The sequence below is a fragment of the Heloderma suspectum genome, chromosome 16, assembly GCF_057233095.1.
Source record: "Heloderma suspectum isolate Gila_16-S chromosome 16, 16-S_ref, whole genome shotgun sequence".
Lineage (NCBI taxonomy): Eukaryota > Metazoa > Chordata > Lepidosauria > Squamata > Helodermatidae > Heloderma > Heloderma suspectum.
Window position 1 is genome coordinate 6,250,681 of NC_139473.1, and position 21,222 is coordinate 6,271,902.

Genomic DNA, 21,222 nt, shown 5'->3' on the forward strand with positions numbered 1-21,222 from the left:
ATTGTGCTATTATAGTAACGCACCCAGAATTCAAATCACCTCAAAGGTATACAAGCCTTAAAGTTTAGGGCTGAAACTTACAGCTCTGCAGGACTAACATTTCAGCTCATCAATGAATTCATGGATTGCAAATTCCCATCAATATAAGTTCGATTTACAGCACACTCCTATGCATTCCTACTCAAAAGGCGGCAATTAATGATGGAGGCTACAATTCTATACACACACTAACTTGGAAGCTTGCTCACCATGGATTCATTGATTAACTTACTCCCAAGTAAGTGTGTATATAGGATTGGATCCCCCATCAATTAATTGTCAGCTTACTTCAGACTACTGATAGAAGGCCTTATTTAATTAATTGTAAGTTCTCCAGGGCAGAGCCCTGAACTTTTGTTCTTTAGTTTATGTTAAGAGACTTTTGTAAAGTATCACGCTCATTCATAGCAGTAAAATAAAATAAATCAACTAACGTTGTGGTCGATTAACCCTTACAATTAAAGCTTAGAGGGTGGTGAAATTTACATGCTCCAGAAAGAAATTAACAAGAGGGTTGGAGAAGGAGAGATGTGTGCTTAGAGCAGACACCAGAGGGCGGTAGAGAACAGGGTCATTCGTCCCCAAACATTGACCATTCTCAGTAGCAAAGCTACCGAAAAAATAGAGGGAGGTTATAAAAATACTGTAATACTGTTCGCCCCCTCCCCAATGTGTATGCACAATAAAACGGGCCTCTCGAACCACGTTGACACCTGTGGATCTATTTATCCCGAAGGGAAGTTTCTTATTTTACTTATTTAAAAATTCATAATTTTGCAACACAAAGCACCATGTAGGAGTGGGTTTTTCCCCCTCACTGGAGGAGAAATTCCATCTGTTTTGATGGGAGAAATTGTCCTCGTTGAAACAGTTAATTGGAAGAAAAATAAGGTGTTAGAAGCATTGCATCTGCTACTGGGGATGCTAAGAAATGGGTGCTGGGGCAGAGAGAAAATTGACTCAAGATAAAAATGCACCCAACACATGTTTTTTCTTTTAAAAAATGTGAATAACCCTATCGGATGAGTGTTTACTCTGATGTAATCCCCAACAAATTCAGTGGGATTTACACCTAATCTCACAGCCTGAGCCTAACGATGTTTACTCGGGAGTAAGGTGCATTGATTTCCATGAAACTTCCTTCAGAGTATTATGTATATTATTGCATTCGTAGGACTGCAAACTTGTACATATATCACTGGGACTTACTTCCTAGTAGACATGCATCACATCAGTCTGTAAATTTGGACACACAGCCTAAAGATTTAATCAGTGAATCCAAAGGAACCCACACAGGCCTGTGATTTGCAGAAGCTGTTTATTTCAATATGGGAGCCTTTATCTTTGTCTTACAGAGGCCTATATTGTGCAAATTGAATTTACCGATTTTAAAAAGTATGCAGGCTAGACCCTTAAATGTAGGGATGTTTTCTTCCCTTTGATAGCTCTTTGAAGCTGCTATCTTTATTAGCTGGATGAGTAAAGTGAATAACAATCCTAAACCTATTTACTCAGAAGTAAGTGGGTTTGGGATTAGTTAGAAGTAGACACTTTGTTCTGACTCAAACCCTATGAAAGGCAAAAATAAAATAATATTTTACTCTGATCGCACACCCAACACATGCGGATTTATATTTTATCTGGCTGTTTAGGAAAGGAGATCCAGTGATGTATTTGTTCATTCTTAGCCACGCAGTGCAAACCCAGGCATGGTGCTCAGAAGCAAAATTCATTCCACTGAATTCAAGAGGACTTCATTTCTCCAGTAACAGCACAATCCTATCAATGTTTACTCAGAAGTAAGTCCCACTGATTTCAGTGAGACTTACTCTTAGGTAGCTGGGTATAGGATGCAGCCAAAGGCTACAATCATATGCCCACTTACCTGGGAGTAAGATCCATTGTACTCAATGGGTCTTACTTCTGAGTAGACGTGTTTAGGATGGCAACCTGAGCACCTTTTAAGGTCGCTGCAGTTCGGTTCTTTCGTCCCATGGAAACTTCACCTCTGCTGTTGCGGTGGCCCCTCAACGGACTGGGGGCTGTACCCAAAGGCGAGTGGAGTGAATCCCGAACAGGGGCAGGTTCACATGAAGACGCGTCGGATTCACCTCCGTCTCGGTCAGGTTTGCATTGGTCTTCATACATCCGTAGGGAGGGCAGCGTAAGCTGTTTCCTTTTCCAGGGACAAAAGCAGATTTTATTATATTACTTTTAAACAGACGGTCACAAACAGATCCACACTTGCCCTCCCGGGCTTGTCAATTTCAAAGGAAGAGCCCAGAGGACAAAGTGTCCTGCAGCCTCCATATGCATCTATGGATTCTTTTCCTTCAAGGGGTTACTGCAACTAGCCCTACAACCAAACCTAAACAGGTGTAACGAAAACACGCATATATATTACTTATTTAATAAATTCACACGCTACTGAACATTCATACGCCACTGAGATATAAAATATCTCTAAGCGGTTCACAAAATATACATTAACACACAATCCAAATGAGTAAAATTGGCAGAAACATTGCTATAAAACATGAATAAAAACAATTAAAATCAGTCTAAAATAACAACGTAATTACAAATGAATAGACTGGGCAACACATTCAGCTTGGGTAAAGAAATAGGTCATTAATTGGTGCCTAAAGCATGATACAGGCGGGAGATCATTCCATAAATTGGGGGCCACCACAGAAAAGACCCACTTCCTGGTTCCAATGTATATAATGCTTAGGCTGGCTTACAGACTATGGGTAGTATCTAATGTTAGTCCTATGTAGAGTACGCCCATTGAAATGAATGGGATTTAAATTAGTCATGACTAACATAGGTCCCATTTATTTCAATGGGTCTACTCTACATAGACTCTAGTAACACTGGATACTACAAGTGTGTGCGCGCACGTGTGTATCTCTGTTTAGCCCTGCCTCCACTTTTCCCTATGTAAAATTTTAGATCGTTAAACTCCTGGGGCAGGGATCTGTCCTCTTGTGCACTGTAAAGCTCAGGGCACATTGATGGCACATATAATAATAGTAAGCAGGTAAACATGAAAAGGACTGACCTACAGGTTCATAACTATTATTATCCCGCAGCACACTCCTATGCATATTTACTTGGAAGTAAGTCCCCCAGTGTTTAGTGGGGCTACTGTCTAGTAAGTAAGCAAGCATAAGAACATGAGAAGAGCCCTGCTGGGTCAGAGCAACGGTCCATCTCGTCCAGCCTTCTGTTCACACAGTGGCCAGCCAGCTGCCCACGGGAAACCCACAAGCAGGACACGACTGGAACAGCACCCTCCCTCCCTAGAATAGTGCCTCCTTTACTGGAAGTAATACCAGCAGCCATTGATAAACATGGACGTCTATTTCCAGTTGCAGCCTTAAAAAAATATATATATAAAAAAAAAGCTCCCCAAGCCAGCATTTTCCAACTTGGTGCCCTCCAGATGCGTTTGACTACAACCCCCTGCAGCAGATGGTGGGAGCTGGGTGTCCAACCTGGGTGTGCGGGCGCCAGGTTCAGGGAAAAATGAATAAGCTAAAGGTGAGATGGAGCTCTGGGAAGAAAGATTTTAAGAAAGGTATGCCCAATTTACATTTATTTATCTAATATACCTTTTTTCTCGCCTCCCATTCCCGGTATCTCGAAATCCTTTCGCAAAGGGGTTGTTGTCTATTTTCAGTTGGGTGATCTAAATGTAAATAAACAAACAAAAAACAGACAGAAAGCATAATTTAATTCAAGAAAGGTACTAGAGGGACACTGCTGTCCTACCCTTTGGCCTCAAGAAGGGTGGGTTTAGCTCGGGAAGCATCATTTATTCTTAGATTTGCTTCTAACTGGTGTTCCTGATCGTTTCATTCTGGGCGCTAAGCACTGTACGGTTCTTAACCCAGAACACTTTATATTTCCCATTGTTTGGTAGAAAACTTTGAAACTGAGGATAGTATCTAATGTTAGTCCTACTTAGAGTAGACCCATTGAAATGAATGGGACTTTGAAGTTAGTCATGACTAACTAAAGTCCCATTCATTTCAATGGATCTACTCTAAGTAGGACTAACGTTGGATACTACCCTGGGACTTTAAAAACAAAACAACTCAGATGTTTCCTTGAGATATTGGTGAGTTTTAAATGACAAAAATTGGTTGCAGGGAGCAGAATTTTTTTTTAAAAAGAACACCCATATCCTTTGTGACAGAACTCACCAGCCGCTCACATGGTTTGCTAGAAAGCAAGCTCCATTGAATTAAATGGGATTTACTCTCAGGTTAAGGCTACAGTCCTTTATACACCCACCTAGGATTAACGTCTGAGTTACTGACAGGGATAGGGTTACTCTGGAAGCGCAGCTTTACAGCACAATCCTGCGCAAGTTTACTCAAAAGTAAGCCCCACTATGTTCAGCGGGGATTACTCTCAGGTAACTAGGCATGGGATTGCAACCTTAGGCCAGAAACCCAGGGAAAAAATTAAGAGGACAGTGCCTCTGACCGCATGCAAAGTCAATTTCCATTACCACAATCTGAGGATGGAGAATATAGGCTTATGAGGCTGACAGGTGGGTTTAAGACCCCAGTACCTCTTTGCTCCCTCCTCCCTAAATGACTAAACACAGATTAATTCTTGCTTGTGCGTGCTTGTGTGTGTGTTAAAACTTCCAGTTCACATCTCCCAGGGCAGTGGTAGGAAAAACTTTGGCCCTCCAAATTTTGTGGGACTGGAACTCCCGTCATCTCTGACTATTGGCCATAGTAGCTGGGGCTGATGGGACTTGAACTCCCATAACATCTAGAGAGCCAGGTTCCCCACTTCTACTGCAAGATAACCATGTCATTATAGGATACACACACACACACACACACGAGGAATTCTGAGATCCAATAATAGTTTCTCTGCAAAACTAGCCCTCCCCAGACCCCCCCTTCTCCAAGTCAATGAGAAAGCAACGCATCTTTTTTTTTTTTTTTTTTAACGTATCAGATGGGGAGGCTAAAAAAAAGCACTCCGAATCCCCTCCGGTTTAACACACCGCAGGCTTTATTAAAAATGATGCTGAGGTTTGAGCTGAATTATTTATTGGGGTTTAATGAGAGGCGGTTCTCCTCCTCCCCAGAACCAATTCTCACAGCCCTCTGGAGGGAAGGTGGCGACGAAAAATGCGGCTGTGTTGTTTAAAAGCTCTCCTTATCTCTGAGCTGGGGAAAACACGCACACACACCAATTTTTATGGGCTCTGGCGACAGGAGAACCCTCAATTATTCATGGGTTAGTAATATGTCCCACGGACAACGCGCTTTAAAAATGGATGCACGATTTGCTTTTCTTTCTCTCTCCACCCGCCCCCGCACCCTACAATTCTTCCACAATTTCATATATGTAGCCACAAAAGGACCACTTTCTGGCCAGATCCGGAATATTTCATGCCGGGAACGGGGAGGAGAAGAAAACGAATCCGAAAACGGATCTAAAACCAGATACCAACCACGAAAGCGCCACCCAGCGGCGCTTTGGTGGCTCTTATTTTCCTTTTCCCTCCCCACCTCCTTTTTCTTGTGTGTCGTGGCTTCTTAGATTGTAAACCTGCAGGCAGGGCAGGGACGGTCTTTTGCTGATTTATTGCAAGCTGTTCTGGGCGCCTTTTTTGCAGAGCTGAGGAGCGACATAAAAATACTTTAAATAAATAAAATAGTCCAACTTCTGGGTTTGGCATCCCAGCTCAGCGGCCAACCTAGGCATGAAGGAAGTGGACACCTTCTGTGATTTCTTGCGGTTTATCTGAAATTCAGAGATAGACTGTGCCTCTACACGGAGGTTCCATTTAGTTATGACTTTAGCAGGGTCATCTCTGCCATCTCCTCCTCTCATGGATTTGACGAATTTCCTTTTCAAAGCTATCTCTCCCAGGGGCCCAATCCACCAGCTAGTTCTGCCTCTTAAGAATGTAGGAACATCAGAAGAGCCGTGCTGGACCAGACCAAGGGTCCATCTAGTCCAGCATTCTGTTCACACAGTGGCCAACCAGCTGTTGATGGGAAACCCATGCACAAGTCATGAGTGCAACAGCACCCTCCCACCCATGTTCCCCAGCAACTGGTGTACATCTTCTGCTTTGTCCTTCCTCAATCTCCTGCCAATCCATTTAATTGACTCACACACACGTGCAGAAACACACCAGTATTATTAGAGAAAGTGTGGTGGGGAGAGACACTCTATCCACTTTCTCCAAACCCTAAACCAGCCTTCCTTGACTCTGGTGTCCTCCAGATGTGTTGTGATGGACTAAACTCCCTGAGATGCTGGGAGTTTAGTCTAACATATCTGGGGGCAAAGCTGCCATAAACAGTTAAGTTGCTGCTATCTTCACAGGTATATTATATACTTTTGAGCAGATATGTTTAGGACTACATTGTTAGACATCTTTTTCACCCCTAAACTAACAGTAAAAACCCAGAATACTTTGGCCTTTCCTTATAGGACAAGTCTTCTAGGACCCTGATAATTTTGATTCCCCCCTCCCTTTTGTTGTTGTTGGACTTTTCCAGTTCCACCAGCTCCTTTCTGAGACTGGACAAGCAAGTCCACAGTATTCTGAACAGATTTCTGTGCAAATGAAGGGTGGCAGCAGAGCCCGCTGGGGACTCGAACTCATGGCTAAAGAAGCAGAACTTGGGGCATTAGTAAGCAGCCCGGGGTGGTAGCAGACAGAGCAAAATTCCCTTCAGCTCTGCCTTCGTTCAGATCCCTATACACAACTTGATCCGAAATAAGTAATAATATATAATAAATAATATACACAACTTGATCCGAAATTTCGCTGGGATTTACTTCCAGGCGAGTTTACCCAAGACTACAGCCTGTGGAGATGGGACAGTTCTAATGTGCACTTCGGTTGTCACCTTTTCACACATGCAGTTAGTTCTCTAGAGCTGCAATCCTACCTTCACTAATTGGTGTGTGTGTGTGTGTGTGTGTGTGTGTGTAGAGAGAGAAGCATCACCGAACTCAATGGGATTTTCTTTAGATTAAACATGTATAGGATTGCTCTATCATACCGGGAGTGTGGCTTATTTTTTTTAAAGCGCGTTCTATCCCGCATGAAGTATGGTCCTCACGTGGCACATCTCGCGCCCCTACTGAGAGGGACCAGGGCTGCAACTCGACAGGACTTCGTGGTCAAGAGAACCATTACGGATTCTCCTCAGTGCTGCTGAGCAAAGCCAGCATTTGCACAACTGGGGAAAGTCCTGGTGGGCATCTGACGCACTTCGGAGATGCGAAATAGGATGCGGAGGAGGAAAGCCAAGGTAACTTCTAGCGGATGTTGGGTTTAGATTCCCGTTTAGAAGCAATGTTAAGCGTCAGGTCCGACCTCGGTTTGCCCTGCATAAATTAGTACATGTAAGGGAAATTTGTGTGTGTCCACGCTGCTTCCTCTCCTTATATTTATTAATTGCTTTTTACAAAATAAATACATGGAGGAGGCTAGGTCAAATCAACGTTTATTAGCAAAGAGAGCTAAATGAGGCTTCCACGTCCAGAAGAAGCAGTAAATCTCTAAATATGAGATGTCCGGCTTTTTAAGACATATATTTTTATACAGGCACACACAGCTGGCCTCCACCCACGGCCTTTTGCCTCCAGGCCTAATTGACAGCTCGCCCAGAACATCCTGGTGGGCTTGTTTGCCTCGTAAAGTTTATGGCAAAGTTCATAATCGATTAACGATTACTCAAAGGCAGGTCTCCACCTCCCGCAGCCAAGAGTTGTAGCAGGAGGGTGAGTTGGGACGAGGTGTGTGTGTGTCTCCCTGCCAGGGACTAGCGCCCGCCCGCCCGCATAAAGATACCCAAACCAGTTAAAATAGAAATTCCAGAACTCCTTCCCTCGCTCTGGGCTCCGATCTAGTTTCAATCCGATTTGCAACCGGAGGGTTTATAAACTGGCTCCGGAAGTGAAGTGGCGTTTCAAAAGAAACTGTTGAGAGAGAGAGAGAGACCGACCTCCGGATTAAGCTGTAAGGCTTAGATTTGAGGACTAAACGCACATTCCCTGCGAGGAAGCCCTACTGAACACCACGGGACTTACCCCCGAGGAAACAGATAGGATCTCTGCAGCCCGATCCCATGCATGTTTACTCGGAAGTTAACCCTGTTTAAATAAGTTTATCTTGTGTGCATAAAACATTCGGATTATTAACTTGTATTTGGGGCGTGAGTGTGGTTCAACATAGTTCAGCTGTGCTCTTTCGTTTGGACCACAATTTTTATCTACCCCCCATCTCCCCAAAACTTGGTCACCGTATCCCAAACTCGAAATAACATACACACCTTACTTTGATTCGCATCTTCTATCTAAAGCCCTTAGCAATATAAAGGGGCTGTGGAGTTCAATATTTCCAACCCACCAAAGAAGAAATAAGTTAACTTTTGGAATTTATCAACTCTCAGAAGGACCTTTTAGGCTACAATCCCATACACATTTACCTGGGAGTAAAACGCACTGAACTCTATTGGGTTTACTTCTGAGTAGACACGCCTAGAATTGCACTGTTAGAAACGGGCCAGACATTGACTGTAAACTCCTAGGAGGCAGAGATTACTATGCTGTTCATAATTAATTCATTCATTGATCCCCCCTTTTATCATCACATCATCCCAGAAAGGTAGACTTTATAGCTCCAAAGTTCACTCAGTTCATTAGCTTCATGGATAAGAGGGGACGTGACCCCTGTTCTCCAGCTTTGTAACCCAAGGCTTGTGAATAACCACTAAGCCACACTGTTACAATGGGGGGGGGATGCAAAGTTAGGGTGGGCATGAACTTAATTTGAATTGCTTGGCTTCCTTTAAAAAAAAGTGGAAGCCAGGCAAATTCAAAGAGGGTAAGTCCATGGTGGAGCCTCCATGTGGAAAAGCAGTCTATCTCTTGGTTTGTGGACTTCCTCAACGCATCCAAGCAAAATTTGGGGTGCAATGGAGCCCCCTAGAGAACTGTCCCAGGGCTGCTCTTTCTAGGTTTGGTGTTGCCACCTGCCACTTAGGAGAGAAGAGTTGAGGGGAAAATTAATTAATTTTAATTTCTAGAAAATTAATTAATTTTTAATTAATGTCTAGAAAAGTAAGCCCTACTATGATCGATGTAAGCCCAGGTAACTACGCATGGGGTTGCAACCTTAGGCCCGAAACTCGGAAAAGAAAAGAAAAAATCAGAGGACAGTGCTTCTGACCACATGCAAAGTTAATTCCCATCACCAGCCAAATTATCACAATCCGAGGATGAAGAATATAGGCTCTCGGGGGCCACAAGCGGGTTTAAGACCCCAGAACCTCCCAAAACGACTAAACGAAGATGAGTTCTTGGTGTTTCCAGAAAATTAACCAAAGGAAGTTCAGTCCTTATCACCCCCACCCCAAATTCCTCTACCCCCCCCCCCTTCCTTACCTTGTCGTTTTGGTAAGCAGTTACTGCTATGAAGTCCGTTTCGGGGAAGACGTAAGTTCGGAAAGTGCTGTAGGGTAACTTGAGAATATCATTTGCTCGGACTATGTGGAATCTTGGTTGGTATTTGTGCATCGAATTAAGGATGGTCTATTTTCAGAGAAAGAAAAGGGAGAAAGAGAGAGAGAGAGAGATGGTTAAAAGCCAGAAGGGGCGGGGGGGGGGGATCAAAAGAAAACCCGGACATTTTGCAAATCCCCTATTAGTTCTTTAAGAAATAAATTATCCATGGTCGTAGGTGTTCGTAAACACACCCAACATTTTTCTCCCTCCCCTAGTTGATATTATATATATAGTTAATTATTTGGGAAATAAAAAATGGGAGGAAGGAGAGGTGACAAATCCGTTTTGCCAAAAAGGCAATGTATATATGTTTTCAATAATAATGACATCAAAGTATAAGGGCTGCGACCCTATGACACTTACTTACCGGTGAGTAAGGCCTGTTGAACTCCAGCCTTGCTTCAGAGTAAAACTTCATAGGCTCCCACTGCAAATCCCACTGAACGAAGTACAATGGATTAGGTAAACTAGATTATAATCAGAATTTTATCCTGGAGTTTTGCCAGGTTGTGTTTTTGGGATTTGGGGGGGGGGAGGGGGCAGTGCAGAGAAATATTTTAGAATGGGTTCAGAGAGGGGCTACTCTTGGCTGTTGCTGGATGTTAAGATGAGGTCGCCTAAGGCTTAGGAGAAGAAACCAGCATTATGTTTTTAAACACAATCTTCTTAAATTTGGTTATGTGTGGTGCTTTGTACCCCTAGCTGCATGGGTATTGCGCATTTTGGAAATTGCTCTGGGTGACAGGGAATGCAAGGCAGGAACACTGAAGGAAATGGGTCTGCCCCTTCAGTAAACCAGCCATCCTGGTTTACTCAACCTGAGTAAATTTGCACCTGAGATTTGCAGGGTGTTTATTCAGAAGTTACTTCTACTGAGTACTGAGTTTAAAGGGACTTACTCCCAGGTAAGTGTGCATAGGATTCCAAGCCTGCAAACACTTACATGGGAGAGAGAGCTAAATGGAGACTGTCCACAGAGGTAAATGGAGACTGTCTCACAGCTTTCAAGGAAATTTACTCTGTGCCTTCCAATGAACCCAGTAGGACTTCTCTCTCTTTTTGCAATTCAGTATTCTATTTTCAAAACAAGTTTTCAAATTTGATAATCTCTCTCTCTCACTCACACGTTTATTCTATTGGTGGAGAAGGAGAGACATTATTTAAGCTAGGAGGCTGTTAGACACCATGCAAAAGTGTCAATTTTGTTTGCTTTTTGTCCACCCTCCCTCCAAAAAGAAACGCCTGTTCTCATATAGAGCAGGCCCACACAAAAACAAAGGAAACTATAGAAGAGAAATCTGGATTTCCTTTGACACATTTCTGCCAATTTATTATTCTTATTAGCACAAAATCCCATTTAATTCAATGGGGGACTTTAACTGGCCCCATTTAACTCAGTGGGATTTCGGTTTTGAAAAAGCAAAAGTGTCCATTTTATCTGACCTCCCCCCTCACAATGCTTTAATAACCTGGTCAGGATACATGTTTACTCTAGTAAGTTCCACAGAGCTGAATGGAGACTTGTCTCACAAGTTACAAGGCAATTTACTTAGTGTCTTCCAAGTAAGGCTCTAACTAAGCCCACGGTTTCTCTATGGGGAGTAAGTAGTATTAAATTCATTGGCACTCTTACTTCAGAGTAAACATATTTAGGATCGTACTCAAAAATTTCAGGTGAGTAAAGCCACCCTCACCCCTCCAGAACGCATGACACTTATCCCCAGTGAACAAACCCATCTTATTTTCATTGGCATCTATGTGTGTGTGTGTCTATACACACACACACACACACACACACACACACGGGGAAACTGACCTAAAACTCTTAACATAAATTACTCTGGAAATAACGACTTCTAAAATTATGTTGTGTTTTTAGTTTTTGTTGTTATATTTGTTTTTTGTTTTTTTTTACGTATTGTAAACCACCCAGAAAACTTCGGTTATTGGGGGGATTAAAAAGTAGAACTAAATAAATAACGATTCCTCCTTTCCCCCCTCCCCCATTCCACAACTGAAAGCAATTGGAATAAGTCTTGGAATAACTCAAATCATAAATGTAGGATTACATGGAAATAAAGCCTGAACTTTCAATGCGAGTTGACTTTCCGAGTAAACTGCCTAGAATTTGACTCTCAGCTCGAATCCAGTTTGGGTTTGTTTGTTTTCTTTCCACTTAAACGTGGTTTAGGATTGGGGTGGATAACTTGAATTTTAGTCAATAGAAAATAAAACCCAAGGTCACGTTTGTAGATCCAGAGGGGAAAGATCCAGCCCTCCCTACACACCGATCTCAGAAGGGCTTACTCACAGGGAGGCACGTAGGATATTACAACACCCAGTCTTTGGTTTTTAAACACCCTAAACTCTTTTTTAAAAAATAAAATAAATACTCCTTTTAATACACTATACACACTTACTTGAGAGTAAGCCCCCATTAAGCTACTTGGGGCTTATTTCCGAATAGCCACATCCATGGTATCTGGTTGCAAATGGCTATCCATCCAAAGAATATTTGGACAGTGGAGGTGAATTTCAAAGCCAAAAGAAAACTATATATTTTATCATCTGTATATTGAAAAAAGTCGTTAGGGGAATTAAGCCAGTCTTAACTCATTACTGTTCGATGGCTATAACAATCTGGATTTAAAGGCACTGGAGGGTGGCGGCTTAACCTCAGGGGGGAAATGTTGTATATTCAATTGCTTTGAACGACTCTGGAGTCACCTCAATTTTTTAACGTATTCCTAATTTATTTAGGAAACTGTTTACTTACGAAAATGTGAGACTTTCAAGCAAAATTCAAGTACAGTTTACTCTGAAGTAAGGACCCCCCCCCCCCGTTTTAGTACGACTTCCGCCTCATCCTTCACTCTCTTTTATCGGGAGTAAAAACCTATGGATGTACAGTGGAACTTCCTTCCAAATAATGCGCTTGCTTGTCTCATCCTATAGGCATTGCATTGACTTCAGTGGGAGTTACGCCTGAGGAAACACGCAGAGGATCTCGCTGTACCGGCCTGATGTCAAAACACCCCGATCCTAACCCCCCAAAATTACTCGTAAGAAAACCCAACTGACCGGAATGGAACTTCTTCCAAAACTAAAGGACTTTAAGAATGCAGCGTCCAAACCAAGCCTAAAGCAATCCCTCCAGAAGACGCAGTCTGATCCAGTCCATGTTTACTCGAAAGTAAACCCCAACTACACATGTATAGAAGGATTGCACTGAAGCATTTGGCAAATTCACACCAAGTTCAACAGAGATTGAAACAAGCGCTCAAGTCTCTCCCCTTGAAATGAATGAGTCGTTCAACCTTACCTGGATCGTACCCTCTATTACGCGAGGTATTAATTCACCCATATCAGCCCTCTCCTTAGAAGTGGGGGAAAGCGCTCACTAGCAGCCACCTCCCTAACTCACTTAAACCGAGGTAATGCCGGATTAAACTAACTGGCAACCTCGCATTTTAATGGATATCATATAACTTCTCCGAGGCTCAGGATGCACGAGGACACGACTTACTGGTTAGAAAAATCCCAGTGAATTCGACCTTGCCTTAAATAGCGAGTGTGCTTTACTCCTTAAGAGAGTCGACGTGTTCACACGTACACCAGTACTTGGACCGATACTTCAAACACGCCTGTTAAAAGGCAGCTCTTGTTTTAAGACTCACACTCCTTTTCGTAAGAAAATAAAATAAAATGGGCCTTCTGAGAGCTGGAGGTGAGGCGCTGTTGATCCGGTTACCTGGGGAAATAGCTGATCTCGTATCACTCCCAGCTGCGACCCAGCTCAGGCTGAACGGGACTCAATCCCATTGGGATCCGTGGAAGAACCTTCGGAAGAATTAGGGGTGCCCGTCTGAATGACCATGCCTGTAAATCAGGGCACTTGGAAGTCAGAGGGGTGGGGGTGCATCCTATACAGTCCGATAATCCACAAGCTAGTAAAGACGGAGAGGTGGGATTTAAGCCGAATCCGAAAAAGGGCGCCGAAGCGACTTAAAGTCTGAAGCGCAAAACAGAGTTAGCCACCTGTGAGCGCAATGGAAGTCGGCACTCCGCCCAGTACAACAGAGGTTCAGGTTGTTACCGAGAAATATCTCGTATGCAAATCGAGGGGGCTTTCCCTCTCAGTAAAGGTTGTAGGATGGGGTCCTTAGCAGACCCCCAGAGGCAATTTATGAGGGAAATGTCTATGAAAAAGAGTTAAAACATATCTTCTCTCCCTCGCAGTTTTAAGATCTGGACTCCTCTAAGTAAGGTGAAATCCCCCTTTCAGTTAAAAGCACGTGTAAACCCCTCCTGTGCATGTTTTACTCGGAAGTAAGTCCCAGAGTCTGAGATGGCTTTGCTCCCTTCTTTGTTAAAGCTGCAAGCTTACCTGGGAGTGAAGCCTCATTGAAATGAATGTGGCTTACTTCTGAGGAGTAGTATGGGGGCTGCTCTGCCAAATCACCCATTTGAAGTGTGAGTGATGGAAGCCGCGTTGAATCCCCGTGGGACTCCTTTACTCCCGAGTAAACCTGGATAGGGCATCTCCGCCAATGCTGACAAACCCAATTTAAACTCTTCACAGCAGCCCATGCCCGAACCTGATGCCTTCCAGGCGTGTTGGACTACAACCCCCATCACCCAGGGGATGGTGGGAGTTGTAGTCCAATAGATCTTGGAATGGAGAAGGCTGGTTTAAGTCCCAGTCAAAAGACATACGTTGAAGAAAGAAGTACGACACACCCGCACCCCAAATCAAAATTCATAACGATGCTTAGTTAGGAATCCCATCTGATGTCAATAGGATCTTCTCCCCACACCCTGCAAGAACTTGTGGGATCGTAGCTTTACTCGGAAGTAAATCGCCTTCCATCGTAGGTGGTGGGATACGATTACATCCCCGTCAATACGGACAGAAACGAGATACAACACGCTATCTGTTAAAAAAAATATAGATGGCGACGTCGCAGTGTGTTCAGTGGGACTTACTTTCGAGTAAACGTGCAAGGAATGGTCACCAAGGAACCGCCCCTACCCTCCATACGAGTTCCAGCAGCTTCTTACTCGGGAGTAAGCCCCCTTAAACTGCTGACTTGCTAATAAACACAGACACACACTCACACAGAGGATCGGGCTGAAATCCTGGAACTCCTTAAAAAGTAAGGGCGACAAGAGGCAATGAGATTCACATCTGAGTAAGAAATAGGAAGGAAAATCGGCTGGTAATTTTTATTATTTTTTTAATGGTGGAATTTACATGCTCTTTAATTGAATGACTAATCTCCCGTTACTTTTTAGCGGTCGCTGTGGATTGCGTTGCATGCCTAAAACGTCAATCCTAAAAGCAGATTTGTTTAGAAATTATTCAATTTCAGACAGACAATATCCCTCTTAAGGACATGCCGGCTGCTTGTACTACGTCCAGCCTCATTACAAAAATATACTTGCGCTGTGCTTGGTTATTTAAGGTACCCTTGTCCCTCTCTCATCTCCTTTGGGCGAGTGTGTAAGGGGGTGGCTGGATAATTTCTCAGTGAACCTTTTAACTGAGAGGTTTTCTTGTCTGTTTTTTAAAGACCCACCTATTCCACCCCCATCAACTTTTCATAATTTGGGGACACGATCCAGCCCCAGGGAAGCCCATTGAAGGCTATACTCCTAGACACACTGACCTGGAAAGGGACTCCGACGGTTTTACTTTTGAGTAAACCTTCGTAGGCTTCGGCTGCACATCCCACTGGTTTCAGAAGTGTGTGTGCGTGTGTGTGTGTGTGTGTGTGTAGGGGTGAAAATGAAAGAGCAGTTTGAAACACGTACTTAAACTCAGCCACTAACGAAATTAACCACTGACCTTCAGAAACGTTTCAGTTTTGCTGGATGAGGATCTCCTATCGGTCGGTCTGTGTGTGTGTGTGTTGGGTTCAAGGTCTTTTACTTGACTTAACACTGCAAAATGTCCAATCCTATACGTGTCTACTCAAAAGTAAGTCCATTTGAGTCCAGTGGGCCTTACTCCCAGATAAACGGGGACAGGGTTGCAGCCTTAAAGGTGAAATTGACAAGAACTCTACAAATAATTCCTGCATTACGTTCTGTGGAGTCTAGTATTTTTAAAGAAAGGTCGAACTTTCCCTTTATCGCCTGCTCAGCCCCTGTTCAAAGAGTGGAGGGAGAGAGTTTAATTTTGTTGATTCTCTAACACACAGGCCCCGATCCAGTGGTTCGCCTATTTCTCCTTTGCATACATTTAAACAAGGAACACAGTTCTTTCGGGTCGTGTGGATGGCAAGGCGATGCGAAGCGAACCACTGACTTCGAAATGCCCACCGAAGAGGGGTCGCTTTTATTTATTTATTTATTTATTATTGGGGGGAGGGGAGATCGGAGAGAAAGGTACCAGGATGCCCAAAATCTTCTACTGTAGAGGCGTTTGATGGTGGTGGAACACACACACACACACACACTGCTGCCAAATAAATATAAGATCTACAATCCCTATAATGCTATTTATATAAACGTATCCTGCAACATAGGACGTGGACGCTGCAATCTTTCTATATCGACTGCAGTTCTGCCCAGACAACAGGCTACCTATCCAGTAGACTATATCAGGCTAAGTCACAGTGAAAGCCTATACATCTTTACTCAGAAGGAAGCCCCACTGAATTCTATCGGAAAGCCATGGGGGGGAGGGGGACTCCCATAGGTTTAAGTGGACCTGCCTTGTATTAATATCACAGACACACTATATGTAATCTGCTCATTCCAGATTATGTTTGAAAACGTGTATCCCAGAAGAATAGCTCCCCCTCATCTACCTGAAAGGATATCTTAACGGACACCTAGACTTATGCTCACCTGGGAGTAAACCTCATGGAACACAGGGGGACTTACTTTCGAGTAAACATGCAGAGAGAGAATTGAACTGTAAGTAACAGAATTTCCTGGAGTCTCCAAGCCAGCTTTTTCTGCCCCAGGTACACCTGTAAAGTTCAGTACGCTTCTTTTTTCCTCCCGTTTCTCCCCCCCCCCCACCTCTCAGTAACCTCTTAAATTGAGTTTAAAGAGAGGTCACTCATCACCCAGCGAACGAGCTCAAGATTTATGGAAATAATCCCCATATTTTCGCCCTCCCTTTCTCCTTCCCTCTTGCCTCCACCCCCAAAAGTTAAGCGATCTTAATAAATGAAGGCTTAAAAAAAAATCTATTACATTCAACGCCACTGCCTTCTTCCTGACCTGGTTTGGGCCAGTGCATCTAATCCTACGATCTCTTTCTTTTTCAGCTTTGAGAAAACAAACCCCCACCCCCACCCCCGCTTTCCACCCTGACATCGATCCGGATTAGAGGGTACGTGTAAAAGCGAAAGATCCCAAAGCTCCGCTCTCCCTACCGATTTGCGGAATGTACCATGGTAAGCCTATCTATCCACGTCTACTTAAAAGTAAGTCCCACTGTGAGTTGAGTGGGACTTATTTTTAGGTAAGCAACCTTAATGCAAGTAATACAATATTACCTCACTTCTTGTAAACCTCACCGCCCCCCCGCTCCGCCGCCGCCGCCAAATTTCACTTTGAAAAGAGTCCCGCTTGGAATGCAAACAGATTTACTTGCAAGCTAAAAGGTTTAAACATGGGCAATTTCAAGAACTGAAAATGACCAAAGGGACAGACAAGTTAGTCTGTTGCTGTAGCACAAAGAGCCTTGTGACACCTTAAAGACAAATTTATTAAGTGGACTCCAGTCCGACAAAGCTTGTGCCATAATAAATTTGTTACGTCTTTTTTAAAGGTGCCACAAGACCTTTCTGTGGTTTTCTCTAAAAACGAGTTACACATTTTGCCAGGCTATTTATTCATAGCCAATCGCAGCCCCTAATGAGTTTTGAAATGGAGACAGAACAAAATATCCAGTTGGGAATTAGAAAGTGGTCTCTTTTAGACACTTTTTTGGGTGTGTGTGTGTGTGTGTGGTAAAATGACAGACTAAAAGTCAGGGAAAAGGGGATAGAAATGCTGCATCTACCCAACGGGAATAGGGAAATGCGGACTCCAGTTCGAGACCACACAGAATGCAAGATCAAGCCCGGTTTCTCTTAAGTCCAGTTTCGCAAACCTTCTCCTGGAATCGGTTTTTCGGCGTGCAGATTTTTAAGTAGAGGATGGTTGTCTACCCTCTTCTGCAATTCTGAGGCAACTTAGGTGTGTGTGTGTGTGTGTGTGTGTGTGGGCCTAAAGTCGCAATCCTATGCATGTTGAGACAGAAACAAGTTCTACAATCAGTGGTGGCTGGGGAATGCTGGGAGTTGTAGGACTTTTTTTCTTGCCGCCTAAATGTCTTAAAACTGACGGTGATTGTTTTGTGAGATTTTTTAATAAAAAATCCTCTGAATTCCCTGTGGCTGATATTGCAAAATGGCTTTCTGGATCTCAAAGAATGAACTGCGGACCCGATTCTTTGCGTTGAACAACTAATCCAAAATACTGCCCACACTAACCTTCACCCTAGATGTGAGATATCGTTTATTCAGGTTGCATTTTTTAAAACATCCGCTTACCTGGGGATAAACGCCACTGAACACCATAAGATTTTTTCCCTAGCAAAAATGTGGACCATTGCTTTGTTGTGAAGGCCTGCAAGTTTCCAGCGAACCCCCCCTCCTCCCGATTTTACTCATATTTACCCTAAATTAAATCCCCTTGATCTTAATTAGACAAGCGTGGATAGGATTGAGGCCTTCATCGAGAGGTTCCAATGGGGCAAATAATATTTAATAATAATCGTAATAATAATAATAATAAAAAGTGGATTTTACTTTTCCAAGTTAATACTCCTGTCTGAAACAGGCTATTCGGAAGAAGGCTGAAAAGCATTGTGTCCTACAGATGTAGAGTTGCATTGCAATCGATGGTGATTTACTTCCAAGTCAGCAATGCACAATTGTGCAGGTTACACAGCCTAGAGCCAGGATCTTTCCCATTTTCCCTCCCCCACTTTACCCCAGGAGTATGGGACCCTAGGTAGACTGGGTGTTGTTCTGGATTTTAAACTACTGATAAGAAAGGGAAGGGCACTCTGATTTATCGGGTAGTGGTAACAGAGCCCCCCACACACTCTTTTGGTATCAGGAAATCGCATCGTAGAGATTTCTGCCTGATCAGGTCATTTAAAATTTGCCTCTTTCCAGGTGACCAGGTTTCAGGGTTGGAATCAATATGTTAGGTGTAAAGACATACACACAGCAGTGTGTGTACACGCACACACACACAAAGGCAGCCATAGGATGAGGGGGAGAGCCTTCTCTGTGGTGGCCCCCACTCTGTGGAACTCCTTCCCTAGGGAACTCCGCCATGCCCCCTCTTTAATGAGCTTTCCCCATGCATTGAAAACGTGGCTGTTCAGGCAGGTATTTGGGGTGGGTTAGGGCATTTTTAGATATATGTTTTAATGTGGAATTTTATTGTTTTAAACTGTTTATACTGTTGTACATCGCCCAGAGTGGCTGGGTGATGGGCCAGATGGGCAATTAAGAAATTTAATAAATAAATAAATAAATAAACAAACAAACAAATATTATACGCCCAGTGTACACCATTTATACAACACTTGCGCATTTAAGCTCCAAAGGACGGCTTGACCAGGTGAGTCGGAAAAGGGAATTATCCAGAATTACCCAGGGTCCAGGAGAAAATCTGCATCGTGGATCCAGGCCTGTGCACCGTAACTCGGAACTGGAGACCCATCGGGCTCCAGGGATCAGAAGAACTGGCCTGCAGGGGAAGTGTCCTCCTCGGAAGAACAGCAGCCCCAGATCTTTCCAGGCGTTTACTCAGGAGTAAAGGGCTCCCCGCTTTCATGGGGACACTGACTTGAGCTCCCTAGTAACAAGACTTCTGCTCTAAAAGCTTTCCGGGGTGAGTGTGGTTGCGCGCCTGCCTGCCTGCCCGCGCTCGGGTTCCCAGTGGGGAGATTATCTGAAGATAGAGACACGTGTCGATTGTGTGACAGCAGCCTCGGATCCCCAGGGCACAGATCTGACATGGCTGGGGGGAAAACACGACCCGCGGCGCTTTGTTTGACCTGCTACAGGAGGCACGGAGGAAGGAAGGGAAGGCGAAAAGAGGGACCTACTTACAAAGCCATGCTTATCCGAGATGTTGTTGGTGAGCTTGAGTTTGTGGAAAGCCACCGGCTTGGCCATCCACTGTTCCCCCGTGGCCGGGCTGTCCGGGTGGATGTACATGCGTTTGGGCATCTCCGGATCCGCTTTTCCGGCCACCATCCAGCGCGAGTTGTGAAACTTATAGCGACAGTCATCGGCCGCCACAATATCCATTAACAGAATGTACTTGGCTTTCTTGTCCAGGCCGCTGACCCGCACTTTGAAAGGGGGGAACATTCGCCTAAATCGCACGCGGAAATTAAAGAGAGAGAGAGGACACACACACACACACAGAGAAAGAGAGTGACTTAAGGGCAGCCTTATTTCCCCGTCTCCTTAAAAGCCACACACACAATCATTTCACCCTGACCATAAAAAATAAAAATACATGTGCCCCAATGGTTTCTTTAACTTAGAAGCATGGAGGAGTCCGGTTATGTCCATTAAATGTTATGGTTCTGTATAATTTTTTCCACCCAGTGTTTTAACTGCTAGATTATGTTCATATACAGCCCTACTCCCCCCCCCAATATTCAGTCCCCTATTTTTAAGGGGGAGAGGGAGAGATAAAAAGACGTGTTCAAACCATGTTTAAGGCACACTCTTCGTGGGATTTACCTCTGAGTAAAGACCTCCGCTTTTTAAGGCATTTTTACTCAGGAGTAAGTTCTACTGAGTGTAGTGGAGAATGCTTCCATGTAAGGGCGCATAGAATCGCAGGCTTAAACCCACTTCCTAGGAGAGAGTGTCCCAGTGAACACCGTGGGAATTACTTCCGAGTAAACATACCTAGGATCGCGCTGGTTCAGGCCCGCCTCCTGAGCTGGGGTTCATATATCCCGGGCCTAACCGCGTTTACTCGAGAGTAAACCCAGTTTTGTTCACCTGAGACTTTACAGAAAAGGCGGAGGCCTTGGACACATCATGTTTACTGATCAAGGTTCCGTTAAAGGAAAAAAGAAAAAAGACACCCCCCCCCCCGAAATAATGTTAGTCCTTCGATTTTGCTTTATAAAAGTGAAGCCTTCGGAGTTTAGGGCAAGGGACACGCCAAATAATCTATCCATTCTCTCCCATTTAAAAACGCCCGATCCTACAAGCAGGTTTCCTCCCAAGCGAGGTCCCATCAGTTTCAATGCGTAGTCCTTCCAGGTAAGCGTGCGTGGGACTGACAATGTGCACAGAAAAGATTTTTTTTATTTTAGGAACAGATTAAAAAGAAAAGGATTTCTTGTTCGAGATTAATAAAGCCAGGTTCAAAAGGGAGTTGAAAATCCGGAAGTTAGGTCCAAGAGGACCTAGGACCTAGTTGCGTCTGCAGTTTAAAAAAAAAATGTTTTATTTGTGCCTGTCGTGTCGTTGAATATATAGTTCGAGCCGGCACCCTGTTTTACAAATTCCAAATTTTGCTTGATCTAACCAGGAAAAACTCTTCTTTAGGAGAGCGAAGGCACTG

The 21,222-nt window shown here is 43.9% G+C and overlaps 1 protein-coding gene across 1 annotated transcript in view; it reads right to left on the reverse strand.

The window, feature by feature from the left end:
* Positions 1-21,222, reverse strand: part of TBX2 (T-box transcription factor 2) — a 38,355-nt gene that overhangs the window by 14,492 nt on the left and 2,641 nt on the right. The window contains exons 2-5 of the mRNA XM_084823317.1: positions 19,740-20,007; positions 9,487-9,633; positions 3,657-3,733; positions 2,046-2,215 (exon numbers count right to left, since the gene is read on the reverse strand). Of these exons, the coding sequence (XP_084679443.1) occupies positions 2,046-2,215; positions 3,657-3,733; positions 9,487-9,633; positions 19,740-20,007 (662 nt within the window). The remainder of the gene's footprint in view (positions 1-2,045; positions 2,216-3,656; positions 3,734-9,486; positions 9,634-19,739; positions 20,008-21,222) is intronic.